The following is an 18,313-nucleotide window of genomic DNA, read 5'->3' on the forward strand; positions in this document are numbered from 1 at the left end:
CTCATATCCACTATTAACTATTTTTAGAATTTTTCATAAAGTCAACTGTCCATTGATTGATAAAGGAATAATTTTCAAACAAAAAAATCGTTCTTATAAATATTTTAATATGTAAAATAAAAAATAAAAAAAATCAAGGGATAAAGCAAACAAAAACATATTTGGTTTCAAACAGGATTTATAAGTGGATAATGTAACACGCTGCCGACCGTTGTGTGGACTGTACAGCGGTGACTCTGGTCGTCGCGAATCATGTACAGAACACATGCTGTGGAATCAGCCAGCTGACAGTTTAGCAAGCCATCTTACAATGGGCCTTTTGGGGAGCTTCAGATTATGAGAATCAGCTTGTTTTTAGCCAGCTTATAAGAATATAGAAAAACTGGGTTTTTTAGCTTCTGGCTCTTAGTTTATTTTCTAGATTCTACAACTACAGTTTCTTAGAATCTTGAACCAAAAGCTAGACTATTTAGGGAAGCTTCTTATTCTAGGAGAAACTGTAATAACTAGAAGCTCCCACAAACAGGCCCATAGTCAGATTGTACAACTGAATCATGTCAAATGATCCAGGTGTAGTAAACCAACAATGACATTTTAACAAAATATCTCGGCAGAAGCCTTTGAGGCTTTGAGCAAAAAAACTGATAATATCTAAAAGTCGATGTTTCCATGTTTTCCTTGCAGACTCGACCTGCTCCTCTCCGGACGTTTGGCCTGCTGCTCACAGTCACTATCACCTCCAGCTACGCCTTTGGTCCTCCCAACGCCTAGTTTTGGCAAGCCTCGATTCAATCCGTCCAGCAAGACGCATGCTTTGCATAATTTCTACGAAGACCAGAATGTCAACTGATGTTCAGTAAAAGCATTGGAAATCAGGGGAATTCATGCCAGTCACATCATTAGATAGCTTTTTTATATGAGTGAGCACAATGCAGAGGGCCTCAGCAGCCATGGTCATGTTTCGATAGTTCATGGAATGCACAAGATGGATTGAACTATCATATGGGTGAGTTATTCAAACACTTCAAAGAAACAAACTGTAATGGCACAAATAAACTGGTATAGCTGAATAAACTGACAATGTTTCCCTCAAAACGAAAATAAAATGACAACCTATCTAATGACTTAGCAAAAGCACCTCTGTTATTCACTTACTCTAATTAGCATCAGTCTCATTGAGTAAATCAGTAAGGAAGAGGTCCTAAAAAGTCGACATATATATATTATTATACCATCACTATACCTGACTAGAAATGTAGCCACAACGTTCACATGTTCCTTGCTCTGGCATCCTTGTTGTTGTGGAGATCCTAAAATTCTCACCTGATTTTATGATGTCCAGTATAGCTCTAGGTCTGCACCAATCATAATTTACTAAGTTCAAGATAAAAAAATTACTGCAGAAGCAAGAAATAGTCTTCTCTCTTCTGGATGACAAAGCTAGTATTTACCAACAAATGACCAAACACAAATGGAAAAATAATGATCATTCCTTTGGACAACAGAAGCCTTTACCTCATCCTTTCCAGATCTTTAATAAATTCACGAGCAAATCCACGGTATGCATTTGGTGAATATATGCCTGAATTGTGAAATACAGAAAAATTAAATGGATTTAATCTCAAAGTCGGTAGAAGATAATACTACTGTCAAAAGTTCATGGCATATTCAAGTATATGGCAGATTTCTTTTAGCAGAATTATTGCTAGTGTGTATAAAAGAATGATTGGTTACAGAATGCTAGTCAGTGATTCCTGAACACCTATACATAGGAAGGAGCCAGAAATTACATTCTGTGGAGAAGTAGTCCAGCTTTTTGAAATATGCATACGTGCCATAGGGTCAAGGACAATAACATACAATTGATGAATAGAGCATAAGATCACATGAGAATATATGGGATATTGCATAATAAGGATATATAACAATCTCCTTCTCATAGGTGTATTTGAAAGGCTTGCATCTTGGGATTGGCCCATCTTCGCCAGTAGTTATAAAGGTACATCTACTTAACCTATATATAAAGAAAATCAGCATTAACATCAACCACAGAAAAAAAAGGACAAAGGAATGATCAGCACTAACCGTGCAATATCACCACGTAATATATTCAATAACACAGTTTCTGCAATGTCATCAGCATTATGTCCAGTCACAATCTTGTCAACTTTTAAGAGAGCAGCACCTCGGTCCAGTGCCTACAAAAAAGGATTTGGCAGTAAAGCTTAACCTATAACAAGTAAAAAATTGCACCAAAGAGGCAAGTAAGAATTACCTGACGTCGAAAAACACCACAAAAGGTACAATTATTTTTTAGGCCAATTGCTTTCACAATATCATCCATTGTCCAGCCATAGAGGTCCTTATAAGAAATTATTTTCAATGGCAGGCCATACTGCAATAAGTCGATTGTATCAGCAACTGACGAATATGCATTTAAATGGTAAAATTTGGTGATTAAATGTCTGTAAAAAATAGAACCAATATTAAAAGGAAAAAGCTGCAGCAGACAGGTATTATTGTGTTGATGGCAGAGGGGAGGGGAACCTGTATTTCATTCCTTTTAACAGTTTCTAGTGAGTCGTCTCTATAACCAGTAATTCCTTCATCCACAGATAAGAGGAACAAATCAAGACAATATTTGCGACGACGATTTAACTCTGATAGCACATATGCGAGCACGGTTGAATCTGCATAACAGTCGTGACATGAAAATATTTGAGTCTGTTGGAGAATCAAGAGCAGAATAAAGAAAGAAGCATGCAGATTATAGCTATACATGAAGAAAGAAAGTAGTCAAGAGTTGCATAAAGAACACATGCTATTTCATTAGTTAGTGATGGCATATACAGGTGTGAAAATACCTTTTCCACCAGAAGCTCCAATGGCCACACGATCACCAGGTTTAAACAAATTATTCTCAACAATAGTCTGATGGATCTCATCCTCAAAGACAATGTAGAAGCATTCCCTACATATCTAGAAGAATATGTGTAAGCACTATTACAGCTGCCAAACAAAAACGGTTTCGCATTTCACAGTATTCCTACTTTCACAAAAACATTAAAAAATGTCTGTTAATCTTAAGCTACTAGAGCTAAATTATTGCACCTGGATTGTCTCGAAACATCAGGACAAACTACACGGAAAATGTGAGGGGCATAGAGGCACACCTGCTCTAGGGTTTTGGGACGCTTGAGGGCAGCCTTCCGCTCGCCGCAGCATGTGCAGAGGCGGCTTCCCGCCCTAGCCGAAGATTGTCTCAGGCCATCGACGGCAGAGTCCATGGGCAATTGTGACGGACAAAGGATTTTGCAGCTGAATATAATGAGTTAAAAGAACTGTTTCATATGAAAAGAAACAAAACTGAGATGTTTTAGAGTACACATAGTAGCACTAATAGTACATTCTGGAGATGTCTCACGTAATTTCAATGAATTACATAACACTTGAAGAAAAGTACAATTTAACTTTGTGCCATGGTTTGGAAAGCGAGAAGTGATGTGACCATCCTTAATTTGCACAAAAAGCCACGCTAAGAAAGGTAGGTATGCAATCTTCAAAATTTCATATATTGCACTCCTATTCTTTTTCATAGCTTATTCTTCACGTGATTCACCGAAGATAACACTCTTTGAACACTAGCAATTGCCACCGGAAGAATTAGCACGAATTTGAGATGTTTTTTCACCGGAAGATAAGTTCATAACTAAGGTGTTTCTTCATTTCAACAAGCAACATATAAGGTTCAACCAGATTTTTCACTTTTGAAAACCTTTTATCTTTACATATATCAGTGGTGGAGTTGAAATGGGAGATACATCAACTCTAAATTTGAGAAATTTTTAGGATACAACTAAACAAGTTTAACCAAATTTCCCTTGTCCTAAACAGGACATGATTCAGTGACTCATTGGGTTGATTTAGCGACTTCAAACCTATTGTCTTCTTTTTCATTTTTCAAATTTCTAGCTCTACAACTAGTTCAATGACTACTTCAATTTAAAACAAAACAAATGGAAGATTGGTTTGGAGATTTGAGAAGAAACTTGCCAGGTGGTGACTTGGTCCGTGGAGGAAAGAAGGCTCAGGGGCTAACCACCTTGCAACTTAGGGCTTTGGCCTCCACCTCCCGCCTTTCCGCTGCGAGCCCTCAAGAGGTGACAGAGTGCGGCGAGGTCGACGCTTCGGCCGTTCGGCGTCGCCGCGTCGGGCGTCCAGACGGCGTCGCGGTTCGGGGGACTGAGGACAGCTACTCAGCTGGACCGCTAGAGCCCAAAGGAATCTAAGGTTACATGCTGCCTTGTTGAGCCTATTTTATAGGCCTGCGACTTTGCAGTTAGCCGAGGCATATTGGAATAAGTTTACTTTAGGTCCCTCAATTTGTCGTCAAGTCTGAAATTCATCACTGGACCGCAAAACTAGATACATCACATCCCCCAACTTAGTTAAGGTAGCAGTGGCGGTGGGCAGAGAGCGAGGAGGGCCGCGGCGGTCCGTGACGGCAGAGGAGGTGAGTAGGAGTGGCGGGGAGGAGGAAGGCGAGGGAGCCAGCGAGCTCAAGCTCGCCATCCCCTTCGCGGTAAGGTGGCAACGGCGAGGAGAGGGCCAAGAGCGGCGTTGGCAGCGGTGCGGGAGTCAAAGATGGATGAGAATTGTCGTTGGGATGGAGGAAAACCATCGTCGGGATGAAGAACCACCGCCACCCGCGCTTTGTGGCCTCGCGTCACGCGCAGCGCCTTCTCCCGCGCCGCCGACGCCCTCCTCCCGCGGCGGCGCCAACACCCTGCCTCCGTCAACACCCTCCTCTCTTTTCTCCATCTTGAGGGCGACAGCCAATGGTTGAAGGAAGCACGCGGCGGGCGCCGGTGGCCAGTGAGAAAGGAGTCAAGCGGCGCGTGACGACGAGCGGGGCCTTGAGCAAGCGGCCGCCACCCTCGCACACAAAGGACACAGCGCCGCACTCCCCACAGAGGAGCTTGTGCGCCAGGATCCATCCCCTGCTCCCGCAGTCCTCCTTGTCCCGTTCCCCATGCCAGCGGAAGCGGAACTGAGCGATGCGTGACGGCGGCGTTGAGTGGATCCTTAGGTTGGAGTCCTTCGTGATGCCCGCCATGCGCCGATAGGGGGAACGGGGATGAGGAGGGCCACGAGGACAGGGGTTGGGTCCCGCCGCACTAGCTCCTCCCCTGGATGGAGCACGTCGTTGCATCCTTCGTGAGCGAGGGTAGCAGCAGCACACCCCATGGAGGGTTGGGACGAGGAGGGCTGCATGAGCAGGGGATGGGTTTCGCCGTACGAGCTCCTTTACCAAGATGCGCCGCCGCGTCCTTCTCCGTGCGCAAGGACGCCGCCGCGTCCTTCTCCGTGCGCAAGGACGGCGGCAGCATGCTCAAGGGCCCGCTTGACGCCGCCGCCGCACATCGCTCGATTCTTCTCTCACTGGCCGCCAGCGCCCGCCTTGTGCTGCCCTTCTCCCATCGGTTGTCGCCCTCAAGATGGGGAAGAGAGGAAGAGAGGAGGGCATCAGCATCGGCAAGGAGTTGGCGCCGCCGCAGGAGGGCATCGGCGGCGCAAGAGCAGGTGTTGCGTGTGACGCGAGACCACAAAGCGTGGGTGGCAATTCTCCTAAATCCCAACAGCGATTCTACTCAATCTTCGACTCCCGCACTGTTGCCAACGCCACTCCTGGCCCCCTCCTCGTTGTTGTTGCTGTACCACGGAGGGAATGGTGAGCTCGAGTTCCCTCGCCTCCCTTCTCCCCGACACTCCCCCCTCACCTCCTCTGTCGTCACAGACCACCGCGGCCCTCCTCGCTGGCCGCCCACCGCCATTGCTACTTTACCTTAGTTGGGGGTTGCGATGTATCTGGTTTTGCGGTCTAGGGACGAATTTTAGGCTCGACGAGCAATTGAGGACCCTAAAGTAAACTTATTCCAATATGCATCGGCCAACTGCAAAGTCGCAGGCCCATAAAATAGGCCCAACAAAATAGCATGTAACCCTAGATTCCTTTGGGCTCCATCGGTCCAGCTGAGTAGCCACCCTCCAACCCCCGAACCACGACACCCTCCGGGCGCCCGACGCAGCGACGCCGAACGGCCGAAGCGCTGACCTCGCCGCACTCAGTCACCTCCGGTCTCGCGGGCACGCGGCGGAAGGGTGGGAGGCATAGATCGGAGCCCCGAGCTGCGAGGTGGTCAGCCCCTGAGCCCCCTCCCCTCCACAGACCAAACCACCACCTAGTAGTTTCTTCTCAAATCTCCCAACCAATCGGCCTTTTGTTTTGTTTTAAACTTAGTCACTGAATCAGTTGTAGAAAACGGTAGGTTCGAAATCACTAAATCAACTGAATGAGTCAATGAATCATTTGCTGCTTAGGACAAGGAAAATTTGGTTAAGCTAGTTCAGTTGTATCCTAAAAATTTCTCTAGTTCAGAGTTGATGCATCTCTCTTTTCAATTACACCACTGATATAGGTAAAGTTAAAAGGTTTTCAAAAGTGAAAAATCTAGTTGAACTTTTTATCTTGCTTGTTGAAACCAAAAAAAAAACCCTTAGTTATAAACTTGTCTTCCGGTGAACCGTGGCAACTGCTAGTGTTCAAAGAGTGCTACATCATGATTGCACATATATAGCCATGGTATCTATCTATCCATCCATTCATCCATCTGTCTATCACGTATTATGAAGAGGATGTAAAAATAAGTCCGCCGGAGCCGCGGGGTCGGCCGCGGGCGGTGGGCCGGTGATGGTGGCGGGGGCAAAGGGGAGGAGGTCGGCCGGGCGGGGCCGCGCCGGCACGTTGACGCCTTTCGGCGCTGGCGATGCCGGGGCGGCGGCACGGTGGGGGTGGTGGTCGGCCCGGGGGGAGGGGGGAGGGAAATGCTAACCTGGCCGAGGAGAGGAGGAAGGGGACTCGCCGGCGTCGCCACTCAGCTGTCGCCTCGTGGCCGCCGGAGTGATGAGGGGCTCGTGGGAGGTAAGAGGAGCGGGCTCGCCGGAGCCGGAGCCGCCGCCGCCGAAGGGAAACCGTCGCCGCTGCGCTCGCTCCGACTCGCGATCGAAAGAGATCCGTGTGGAGATAGTGGAGGGCGGGGCGGGCCCACGCGCGCGCGAGAGATAGGAAACCCTGCGCGGTGCGAGTAGGGGTGAATAGTAATCTGCCGGCGCTAATGCTACGCTGATATTCAGAAATACTCCCTCCATACTCATAAAGGAACTTATTTAGGACAATATTTAAGTCAAACCTTAAAAAAATAAATCATAAATAACTCTTAAGTTGTTGAGTTTGAAAATGTAAAAACTATGCGAAAAGATTTGTCTTAAAAAATACTTTCATAAAGGTATGCATATATCACTTTTCAATAAATATTTTTATAGAAATAAGAAGTTAAAGTTGTGTTTTAGAGACTGTGTCGCTGTCCTAAACGACTTTCTTTATGAGTATGGAGGGAGTACAAATTAAGATCGATGGATATGGTTATTATGTTGTTATTTAAATTGCCACATTTATAAAAATTAAATAACATAGTTATTATCCTTGTTCAAATGGGGTCATTAGTGACAACATAGCAAACAATCTCTATGGAAGGATCCGAAATGATCAAACTTAATATTCGACGTGCATGATGAGCATAATGGAAAAGAAAGTAATTTGTGCACCATATTATATAGGTGGATAGTGTTTTAACTATGCTGCACAAATTATTTTCTAGAGCTAGCTTCATACATTAGGGTGGATTGTGATTAAGTAATCTCCAGGAGGCAGCTAGCTTCATACATTAGGGTGGATTGTGTTTTAGTAACCTCGAGCATTTTTCCATAAAAATCAGATATAAACGCAACTCAGATCATAAAAGAAGTGAATATTTTACATGGCAAGGGATAAATAATTATACACCTTACTCTGTTCGTGCATACAAAAATTCACATACCCACTTAACTAAAATTCAGCTAGCATTTAACTATACGTGCTACATAAATTAAACTGTGATGATAAACTGGATAATTATTAATATCAGAAAACACTGTAATAACTGAAACATACAGGAGCTAGCTTATGATACAAAAAAGATGAAATGTTTATATATTGAAAATTTGTTGATATGCGAAAGGACAAAACAACTAAAATAATAGGAGCTAGCTTTTGAGCCGATAGAAAAGCAGAGATCTAATTTTATATATGCATTACGTATTGATCATACGTCATCTTACATTGCAATGTGACCAAAGTAACTAATCACATTAATCTATCACCATATATAGCACTGACAAAAAAATGCTAATAATGATTCAGTTTTACAAAATTAATCGATTGTCTTTTGGGCTAAATAATAAAAAACTATCGCCAACAGAATGTGATACAACACCAAGTCAACCCGGCTATATAGGATGGTAGTTAATTAGCATGTCAAACTTCCACAAGCGCAGGTTGAGGCTGATCTTGCCAATGAAGAAGCGGTAGACCAATTGGAGCTCAGCCTTCTTGGCAGTTCCAACTAGGGCTGCCAAAAAAGCTCGAGGCTCGCGAGCTGCTCGAGCTCGGCACGTTTTAGGCTTGATTTGAGCTCGGCTCGAGCTCCAAACGAGCCGAGCCCGAGCCTCTCCCTAACCTCGCGAGCTTTGTCGAGCTGAGCTCGAGCTTCCAACGAGCCTAATAATATATTATTTTTGTTGTTATTTAATAAATTAGGAGATCAAATATATTATTTGTATGCCTTATATTGACATCATATATTTAGTTTATTCTTTTTTCCTCTTCTACTAATATGATGAACTAGAAATTAATTATTTTTTAAAGATTATCTTTGAAATATATATTGTGTTACTTAAAAATCAAGCTCGGTAGTCGAGCTCGAGCCGAGCCTGTCAGAAAGCTCGAGCATTTTATAGGTTCGGCTTGAGCTTGTATCGAGCTCGAGCCTAGGCAGACGAGCTCGCTCGAGCTCGGCTCGTTGACAACCCTAGTTCCAACATCTTCCCTCCTTAACAGCACCTAACAATGGGATTGAAAATTAAGAAACACCTCCTCAGTAAAAAAAAATAGCAAGTGTACCCATAATAAATGTCTAAAGAAACGCACTCTTTCGTTTGCTTATGGAATCAATTGTTAATCTACATGAATCAATAAAATTTTATATCAAACATTTTTGTCAGCAATACAACCAAATATCTATTGCATCGAACAATATACGCCAAACAAAAATCCCTTGACCATATTAATCATTTTACCCAGCAGAGCATTTCACTTATCTAAGCAAATAAATACATAGTTATTCCTCTATGTAGTTGGCCATATGGCTAGATGGATATGCCATCACAAAATTAACCCAGTGGTGATTTCATCCCAACTCCGAGCAAAGTATGGTCAAGGTATTAATTTCAATCCAGTGCTAATTAATGGAACAGAGCTAACATAGTAAACAGCAAAACCTATCAGATCAATTGCTGGAGCACTCCAGTTAGTTTTGGATATGCATGTTGATGTGAAAGAATCCGTAACAGGGATATCTCTAAGCAAAATATATCATCTGACTTACAAGGAAATTTGGAAATAGGAAATATAATTAAGCAAACGACTTTACAGTCCCCTTGTGGACCTGAGTCCAAATTCACAGTAGTCCTAGCTGTAAGTATATCCTTCCGAATTTTTATTTTACCTGTCAGTAGAATATAAATATTGGTTCATGAATAGTATTTGAAAAGGCATCGTGCTAATATTAAATCAGAGAACATGAGAGGTACCTCAACTCAACGCCATAAATTATTTGCTTCCACTTGTAAATGCTACAAAGAATTATCCAGATGTGAGTTTTTCCTGGTAACTGGGAAGAATAAGCATGCGATGCCCTGCTGCAATGCATGCGTTAAGAAACAAATTAATTAGTTCTCAAATGCAGTTAAGAGTAACAAATTGTCATGGCTGGGCAATGGCCTAAGGTTATATGGATGGAAAGATGGAGGCTGCAGCCTCTGTTGTTGTGATTGGCGAGGTACGATGGTGGTGGTCCTGTACTCCTCTATAACGATCATTAGAGCAAGTTCAATAGTATAGCCCACTACTAGCTTCAATTTATTTATAGCCAATCTAATAGTTAATTTATATAATAGTTATTTACTATATTATTAATATATGGTCCCACCTGTCATACACACATTGCGTCTTATAGTCCATGCTGCAGCTGGCTACAAATCTATAGCCCGCTGCTCTTCTCTCTCATCGTTTATCTCATTAAAATATGTTTATAGCTGGCATTAGCCTGCTATTGTACCTGCTCTTAGAAAGGACATAGGTAGAAATCAAAAGAAGCTTTTGAATAACTAGGGCGGAGCACGCGCGGCGGAATGGTTGGGGGTTTTCGGGGTCTAGGCGGGGAACGGAACTGGGGAGACGACGGCTTCCAGGAGAAGGAAGTGACGAGGGTTTTGGATCCTCTAGCATCTTGTGCTTCTGATAGCCCGTGATAATTTGGTTCGGTTAATGCCATTTTTCAACTTAGAAAATTGTTTTAAAATAACTTTCGAGACTATAATAGTTACTCCCTCCATTTCAGATTTATTAATATACTAGAAAAATTCCTGTGCGTTGCAACGGAAAAAAAAAACTAATGTTATAATAATGATTATAGTTATTTTATAGTTTCATGGGAGTTATATGAGATACTTCTAGACGTAAACAATGAAATAAATCTATATCTAACCCTAGTTCTCTCCCACCGTGAGCGACAGCGGTGGCGAAATAATATGATATGGTTGGATTTAATTTTTATTAAATTAACCATGATTAATAACACTCTTTGAAATTTTGCTGGAATTTTTGAAGCTTAATTGCTAATTTTGGTAATACAAACATCATTTTAGCATTTATTTAAATAAAAATCCCAATTTCTCTCTCGGCCATTTTCAGCCCATTTACTTTCTCAGCTCGCAACTCAAGTCTAATTTGCCTCCCCCCAACTCCTCCTCACTGCGTTGTGTTGGACCCGTTGGCCTGCCCTCGGCCCATCAAGCGTGCGAGGCCGAGCAGTGATGTGGCCCAGCGATGAAGGCAGCCCGACGCAGAGGCAATTTGATGCACGGCTTGGATTGCCTCCACGCCGCAGAAGATGCGGACCGGAGAAAACCCTAATCCTAACCCTCACATTCTCCCTTCTCTCTCCTGATCCTCTCTCCCGGCGACGAGCGTGAGCCTCCCCCACCGCAAGCGACGGTGGTGGTGCTCAAGCGGCCGCGCCGGCGCCCTCCCATACTGCGAGTGATATTGGCGGCACCCTCCCATACCGCGAGCAATGGCGGCTCCCTCCCATATCGTGAGCGACGGCATCCTCCAGTGGCTTCCACAGGCGGATCTGGTGGCATCGTGCGGCTTCCCGCGGGTGGATCCGGTGGCGTCAGCAGCTTCCCGCAGGCGGATCCGGTGGTGACAGCGACTTCCCACGTGCGGATTCAACTGTGTCGACGGCTTCCCGCGGGATTGAGATAAGATTTGTGCGCTTTTTATTATTTTTCCAGTTCGTTTTCTCTTTCTTTGGATTGTTTGATTGGATTTCGATTGGATTTACGGACGAAAAATTCATGTTGTGGACGAAAATTTGATGTGACGAACGGAAAGTTATAATTTTTTTAAATAGTTAAGATATAGATATAAATAGATTTAGTTATACGTAATAACTATAACTATTTATTACCTAATAACTTAGGGGGTGTTTAGATTCAGGGTGTAAAGTTTTGGCATGATACATCGAGTATTATATAAGGTATCGTATGGGGTATTATACACCGTCAACCGCCGCCGCCACCACGAGTCACAGCTGTGGCGGCCTCAGCCACCGCCGCCGTCGACCACCGCCGCCATCACCACGACGCCGCCTCATCCCTGCTACTGGCTTAGGAGTCGGCCTCCCGCACCACCCAGCCGTGCCTCGCCGCCTCGTCACTTGATCCGGCTCAGGAGCCAGCCTTCCGCGCCGAGGAGACGCTAGATCCGGCGGCGCCGCCTCGCTGTCATCACACTGGCCGACACCGCCTCCGCCCCGTCGTTCCGGTCGTCTCCGCCTCGCCGTCGACGCTACCACTCTCCCCGCCGCCGACGCCACTGGGAGCTAGCCCTTCGCCCAGCTTCGTCGAGGCTGTCGGCACACCAGATCCAGGCAGGGTCGTGGGCTCCGACCCACGTCCTCGGGGGAAGAAAAGGAGGCCCCGCCGCCGCCGTCCTTGTGGCCGCGCGGTTTCCGACGGCCCGCTCGGGCGGCGAGACGAAGAAGGGAAGGAGGCGGGGTGGTGGTGCTGCGGTGGCAGCGGTCGCCACCCATGTTGCCCCTGCTCTAGGAGCGACGCGGGGTAGCTGAAATTTGCTAGACAGGTTGATTGCTGCTTGCAAGTAGCTTGAATCGGATATAAGTACACAACTTACATGAGCAACTTTTATAATTTAAGTAAAATATCCTATATGCTGACTAACAGACATACTTGATGACCTTCACAAGGAGCTGTTGGCAGCCAAAAATACAAATTAACAAATCATTTTTGACGGTAGTTAAGGGGGTCAACCCAAATTAAGTTGTAGTTATGTGCACGTATCTGAAGATAGCATTATGTAGTTTGGAAAGGATATGGCGTCGAAGTGGGTAAAAAAGTGTCAAAATCTTCAATGATAGAGCAGAATTGGGCAGTGAAGCATGACCTGTTCATCAACATCGGTTTCTTACGCCAGCAAGATCTTGATATCCTCCCTTCTCAAGCGTTAGCTAGATCCTATATACACATAACTCCTGTCAATTCCACACGCTGGAAAGCAAATTTGAAAATTATTTATAGTAGAAGAGACCTTTGCGACGGCACATATGGAGGCAAGATCGAATTAAATTTAAAAATATACTGTTTATTTAATTTTTTCATAAATATTCGGGACACAACTATATTAGCGAAAATATACCGTCGATCTCGCATAATCAATACGCGAGAACGACGTATGCGTGACGACACGCACGGTCTCGCACGGTGAAGATGCGAGACCGTGCGGTGTAGCGTGAAGAAAATACGAGAGCGCGTGGTGTCGCGCGAGGAGGATGCGAGATCGAACGGTCTCGCACATCCAACATGCGAGACCGAAAGAACACGTTAATTTTTAGCAATTAATTAGTGATTAATTCTCAATTAGCGAATTAATTATTAATTAATTAATCTCTAATTAGATTAACTAATCACCACTTAATTGCTAATCATGATCAATAGTCGATAATGATTGGCGCTGGCGCTTTCTATCGTTGCGGTATCGCTGGTTGGCCGGGCGAGACCGCTCGGTCTCGCGACTTTGCTGCGCGACACCACGCGGTATCGCACCGTCGCCTCGCGAGACCGTGGTTTCACACACCGGTTACGCGAGAACGATGGTATATTCTTGCTAAATAAATTACATCCCGAATATTTATGAAAAAAAAATGAATGAATAGTATATTTTAAAATTAGGCTGGAGGAGCGCAGACGGAGGCGAGATGTGGTGGCCGTCGATGGAGATCAGGCAGCGGTGCCTGAGGGTGCCACTGGTGACGTGGCAGCACAAAGGTGACCTAGTGGCGAGGGATCGGCGGCATGGGGGCGCAGCGGCGCCTCCGGAGCAGGATGACGGTGACCTGACGACGTGTGGTGGGGCACGGTGGAGAGCGGAGGGATTCGCGGTAGGGAGAGAAGCCGGCGGTGGGTTACGTTGTGACGAGAGGTTCCGCCCGATGCGGATGAGATCAGAGCATCTCCAAGAGACTAGCCAAATAGCTCTTTAAGTTAAAATTTAGCTAAGATGGAAAAAAAAATTTACTCCAACAGACTAGCTAAATGGCTCTCTAAACTATCCGGCTGGCTAAATTCCCCACCTCACTAGCCAGAGTTGGCTAGCCTGGATGGCTTGCCATCCGGTGTGGGTTCCACCCCTCTCTCCTCTCTCTCCCGCTTTTCCCATCCCGTCCGCCGCGCCCTCCCTACCCGCCGCGCCATCCGCCCAGCGCCGCCGCCGCCGTCCTCCCGACGCTACACTGGCCAGTGTGGCGACGTAGTGGTCGACGGCCTCCACACGGGACACCTCGCCGCCTAGATCACAATGGTCGATGGCCGGTAGAACTCTAGATCCAGTAAATACAACTACTGTCGTCCGTGGCCGCCGCCGCCGAATTTCCGTCCTACGTCTCCGTGCCGCCGTCCGACCTGCACCGCCACCTCGGCAAGCTGCTCGCCAGCGGGGACGGCACGGACGTCACTCTCGAGGCCGGCGGCGAGACGTTCAAGGCCGGCGCACAGGTCCGTGCTCGCCGCCCGCTCGTCCGTGCTCAAGGCGGAGCTCCTCGGCCCGATGGCGCAGCCACGGAGCACCACCGCCGCCACGCCAACGCGCATCAACGACATCGAGGGGCCGGTGTTCAGGGCGATGCTGCACTTCATATACACCGACCACCTGAGCTCGACCATGGCGACCGACGGCTTCGAGCATCTCACCCCTGCCATTCTCAAGGAACTCATGTCCAAGCTTGTTCACTGAACACTGAATATTCAGCGGAAGCATATTAAGTAGGATGGTGTCGATTCAGAGCTTGAGTGACAGTTAGTGTGTGATTCTACTCTGGAGTGTCAAATAGCTAGACCTATGTATTAATGTATAATTGTCGTCATCTGGTTCGATCCGATGCTAATCCCGTGTATAATTATTATCTGTCATCTAGGCTAGTTTAGATGGTGTGATATGCATCATGCTCCTCCTCCCTATGTTTGTTTTGGTTTGTGGTTGTATCCACCATGGACAGAGCAGTATCTGTCAAATGTATGGTGATAGCCTGCAACTGTCCTTGGCTCCGCCTCCTCCTCGGCCCGGCGCCCGTCGTCGGCACCGCCGCCCGCTATACACCGCTCTGCCGCCACATGGGGGGCTCGGCGCCGTCCGGAGCACGACGCCGCTTCTGCGAGGGCCGCCGACGCTGGGGAGACGGCTCCCCGTGTGCCTCAACTGCTGCCGACTTCACGGAGCCCGGCGACCCCGAGGCGCGCCATGGTCATCCTCACAGCGCCACCGTCGTCGTCCTCACGGCGGTCGTCGTCCTCCCAGTGCCGTCCGTCCTAGCGCCGCCGTCATTACCTTCCCTCGCCGTCGCCGTCGACTCGCACGGGAGAAAGACGAAGAAGGGGAGAGGAGGAAGAAGAAGCAGTGATTGACATGAGGGGACCCCGTATCATAGACTTAAAATAGAGTGGGTAGATGGAGAGGCTGTTGGAGCGAATAACTAGTTTGCCTAGCCAAATCAATCGGAGAGTTGGCTATACGGATGTTTAGAGAGTCCGGTTTGGATAGGCCGTTGGAGATGCTCTTAGGGGTGGGCAGATGCAGAGTGAAACGTGTGTCTGCCTTCTATCCGAACCGTTGGATCTGGCAATCGGATGGTCCATATTATGTGTGTCTATCAGTGTTGGCTTCACCGCCACCACTACAGATCTTCTAGAGCATCACCAACAGATCACGTATAATCTGTTCCAAAAATTTGTTTTTGGTTTCCTAAATAGAAAATAGGTAGCCAGAAAACATACCACTCCAAAAGAAAACCTAAATTTTATCCCCAAAACTAAAAGTGGGCCCTTCTGTTAAAATATCATCAAATTTTTTTCCGTCTTCCTCTCTCGTGAGCTCATGGCGCTCCCTCCGAGCGTGTCGCACTTCCCCGGAGAAAAAATCTAGCGCAAATGACAGATTGGGAAAAGTAGAAGCACCGTCTCTCTCCCTCAAATAAAGAGACCGAAAGATGTGGGGAAGGGGTTTCTAATAAATTAGGATTCGGATAGGAGATATGTTGGAGGTGTTTTTTTCATCAAAATCCCAAAATATTAGGATTGGGAATGGAATAAGGGGACTGTTAGTGATGCTCTAAGTAAAATAAATAGAGAAACGGGCGGATACGGTCGGATTATTGCATTCTCATATCCTAACCCATATTTTCCTTTAAATTCGGAATTGGGTACGGGTAGTGCCGGATAATATATCACTCGTCCCGTATCATATCCCATATTATTTTCCTCGAATCAGATTTGGAAACAGATATCTATTTGCACCTCTAATTCATAGATATTAAATATAATAAGGTAATTAAAGTATTAAAAGAGATACATCATAACATCAAGAGAAAAATTATACAATATTGCATGTGAGCTCGTAAAATAGCGATTAATCAATCTTTTATCATGTTTATAGGTGCATTTATAATGCATTTTCATACATATTTTATAACATGGGACATACAGGCGATACATATCTTCCCGTATCCTAACCCATATTTTCTAACGAATTCGGATTCAAACTCGGATAGTATCGGGTATTCCATTGTTTCTCCCATATTCCTCCCGCGAGACTCGGGTCGGGCGGGCGGGCGGGAAATACCCTCCCCATTTTTACCCCTAGGTGTGAGTAGGTGGCATCGTGCATAATAGAGCAGTTGAGTTCAGGGCGACAACGGGGTGCAGCAAGATAGAGGACGTGGCGAAGAGCATGTACGAATAGTGGTTGCTCGGGCGCTTGGCTAGCAATGCTGCAGGAGCCCGATGGACTTCCGGCGAGCCTTCCGCATTCCGTGTGTAGTGTTTGACAAGCTTTGCGACCACCTGGCCACCGTCGTCACCAACGAGTACACCACACTGCACGGTGCACGCCTTCATCCCTGTGCCCCAGCGCGTCGCCGTCTGCCTCTGGCGCCTCACCACCGACCCGCTCCGCGAGGTTTCGCTCCGTCATGTTGGGGACCAGGTTAAACCGAAAAGGTTTAACCGATTTGATCGGCCACCATCGAAATGTCAAAATTTGCCAAAATTTTCGAAATTTCGGTCCAAAACTTCCAAAATTTTGGACAAATTTTAGTTGAATTTGAACAAATATTACCAAAATTCATGAAAAAAATTAAAAATTTCGGTCGAAATAATATCGTATCGTAGGGGGCTGAAATTTCGGTTCAAAATTTCCAACCCTGATGGGGACTGAGGCAGATCGATCGCCCTTTCACGTGGGTCTCCGCCGCCGCCACAAGCCCGTAGCCCAACGACCTCCTCCCCAAAGCCGCCTACATCTCTTTCTTCCTGCTCTTCCACTCACTGTTGTGGTGTGCGACAAGGCCCTCAAGTCGGAGGTGGATTGAGCAAGGGAGCTTGGTGGAGTTCAAAGCGGAGGCAAAGCGGCGGGGCTACGCGGAGAGGTGGAGGCCCTCCGAGAGCTCGATCGCCGGATCAATTGGAGAATGCGAGCATGGGGCTGCATCGTTATCATGGAGGGCGGCGCTACCAATGACGGAGAAGGAGGTGGCGCAACGGGGCGGCGGCAGGGCAACAACGACAACGGCTACCCGACGTGGCGGAAGGCCATGCCAAGGGCCACTTTCCTTCCTTCTACCATGCCTTCTCCTCCGCTCTGCTCTTGGCCCGCTGAAGCCACCGATGGCCGTCCCCCCTAGACGAGCTAGTCGGTGTCATCGTTGTGTGCCTATGAGGGAAAGGAGAGGGAACAAAGAGAAGAGGAGAGGAGAAGAAATATGTGACACTGATATGTGGGTCACACGTGCTTACTAAGCTAGTTAGTCCGGGTCAACGAGCTATATAAGTGAAAACCACTCTCAAAAACCGTCGAGTGAGTCAATTTAAACTAGTTTCAATAGTTTGAGGGTTAAGATATATACCTGTATTATGGTTGAGGGATACGAATTGAGGGAGTAACAGTGGACTTAATCCTGTCACATACAGGCATACACTGGGCTACCAGCCCACGGTTCGTATTCTCTTCGCTTTCACCAACCAGAAGAAGGGCCTAGGCCTCGGCCCACGTTTCACTGGGCCACCACCTCGCCCAAAGGAATAAGTTCACTTTAGGTTCCTCAATTTGTCGCGAGTCTCTTGAGTGCAAAATCAAATACCACGCATTCTTCAACTGATAAAACCGTGCAAACAATGTCCCTCGATAGTAATGTGTTCTGTTTTGGCTGACGTGACATCTACGTGGCTTTTTTGACTAAGTCTTCGTCCCAAGTGATATTGACGTGGCGCTTACGTGACAATTTGATAAGAAAATAAAAATAAAAAACCATGGGACCACGTGTCAGTTCACACGCGCCGAGACAGTGGGCATCACCGGGCACCGCCCAAGTTGCCTCGGCCGCGGCCGGCGCAGCGCGTGCTCGGTCCGCACGCGCCCCTAGCTCCGCTCCGACGTTGCCGCTCCACCGCTGGCTCTTGCGCATCTCCCGAATCCACTCGTAGTGCATGTCCGCGAGACCGATCGATCGATCCACCGCGCGTACGT

General features: G+C 46.7%; 1 protein-coding gene and 1 pseudogene across 1 annotated transcript; one reads left to right on the top strand and one right to left on the bottom strand.

Moving 5' to 3' along the window:
- Positions 1-160: 160 nt before the first annotated feature.
- Positions 161-7,108, bottom strand: LOC127755539 (cytoplasmic tRNA 2-thiolation protein 1-like). The gene is made up of 11 exons (XM_052281216.1): positions 6,894-7,108; positions 3,174-3,318; positions 2,865-2,979; positions 2,548-2,690; positions 2,276-2,395; positions 2,086-2,198; positions 1,922-2,014; positions 1,791-1,831; positions 1,516-1,582; positions 1,244-1,355; positions 161-825 (listed from the first exon to the last, which is right to left on the bottom strand). The coding sequence occupies exons 2-11, from the start codon at positions 3,285-3,287 to the stop codon at positions 652-654; spliced, it is 1,092 nt and encodes a 363-aa protein (XP_052137176.1). The 5' UTR covers positions 3,288-3,318; positions 6,894-7,108; the 3' UTR covers positions 161-651.
- Positions 5,194-14,878, top strand: LOC127780231 (uncharacterized; annotated as a pseudogene).
- The last annotated feature ends 3,435 nt before the right edge of the window (positions 14,879-18,313 follow it).

This window comes from Oryza glaberrima, chromosome 1, assembly GCF_000147395.1.
Source record: "Oryza glaberrima chromosome 1, OglaRS2, whole genome shotgun sequence".
Classification (NCBI taxonomy): Eukaryota; Viridiplantae; Streptophyta; class Magnoliopsida; order Poales; family Poaceae; genus Oryza; species Oryza glaberrima.

Bases quoted from the DNA above. Each gene is read 5' to 3' on its own strand.
- LOC127755539 (XM_052281216.1), bottom strand. From the start codon at position 3,287: ATGGACTCTGCCGTCGATGGCCTGAGACAATCTTCGGCTAGGGCGGGA. The intron at 2,199-2,275 runs GTAATTCTTACT...CCTTTTTTGTAG, and splicing joins GTGGTGTTTTTCGACGTCAG to GCACTGGACCGAGGTGCTGC. The intron at 826-1,243 runs GTATAGTGATGG...TGGTCTTCGTAG, and splicing joins GTGGCTACATTTCTAGTCAG to AAATTATGCAAAGCATGCGT.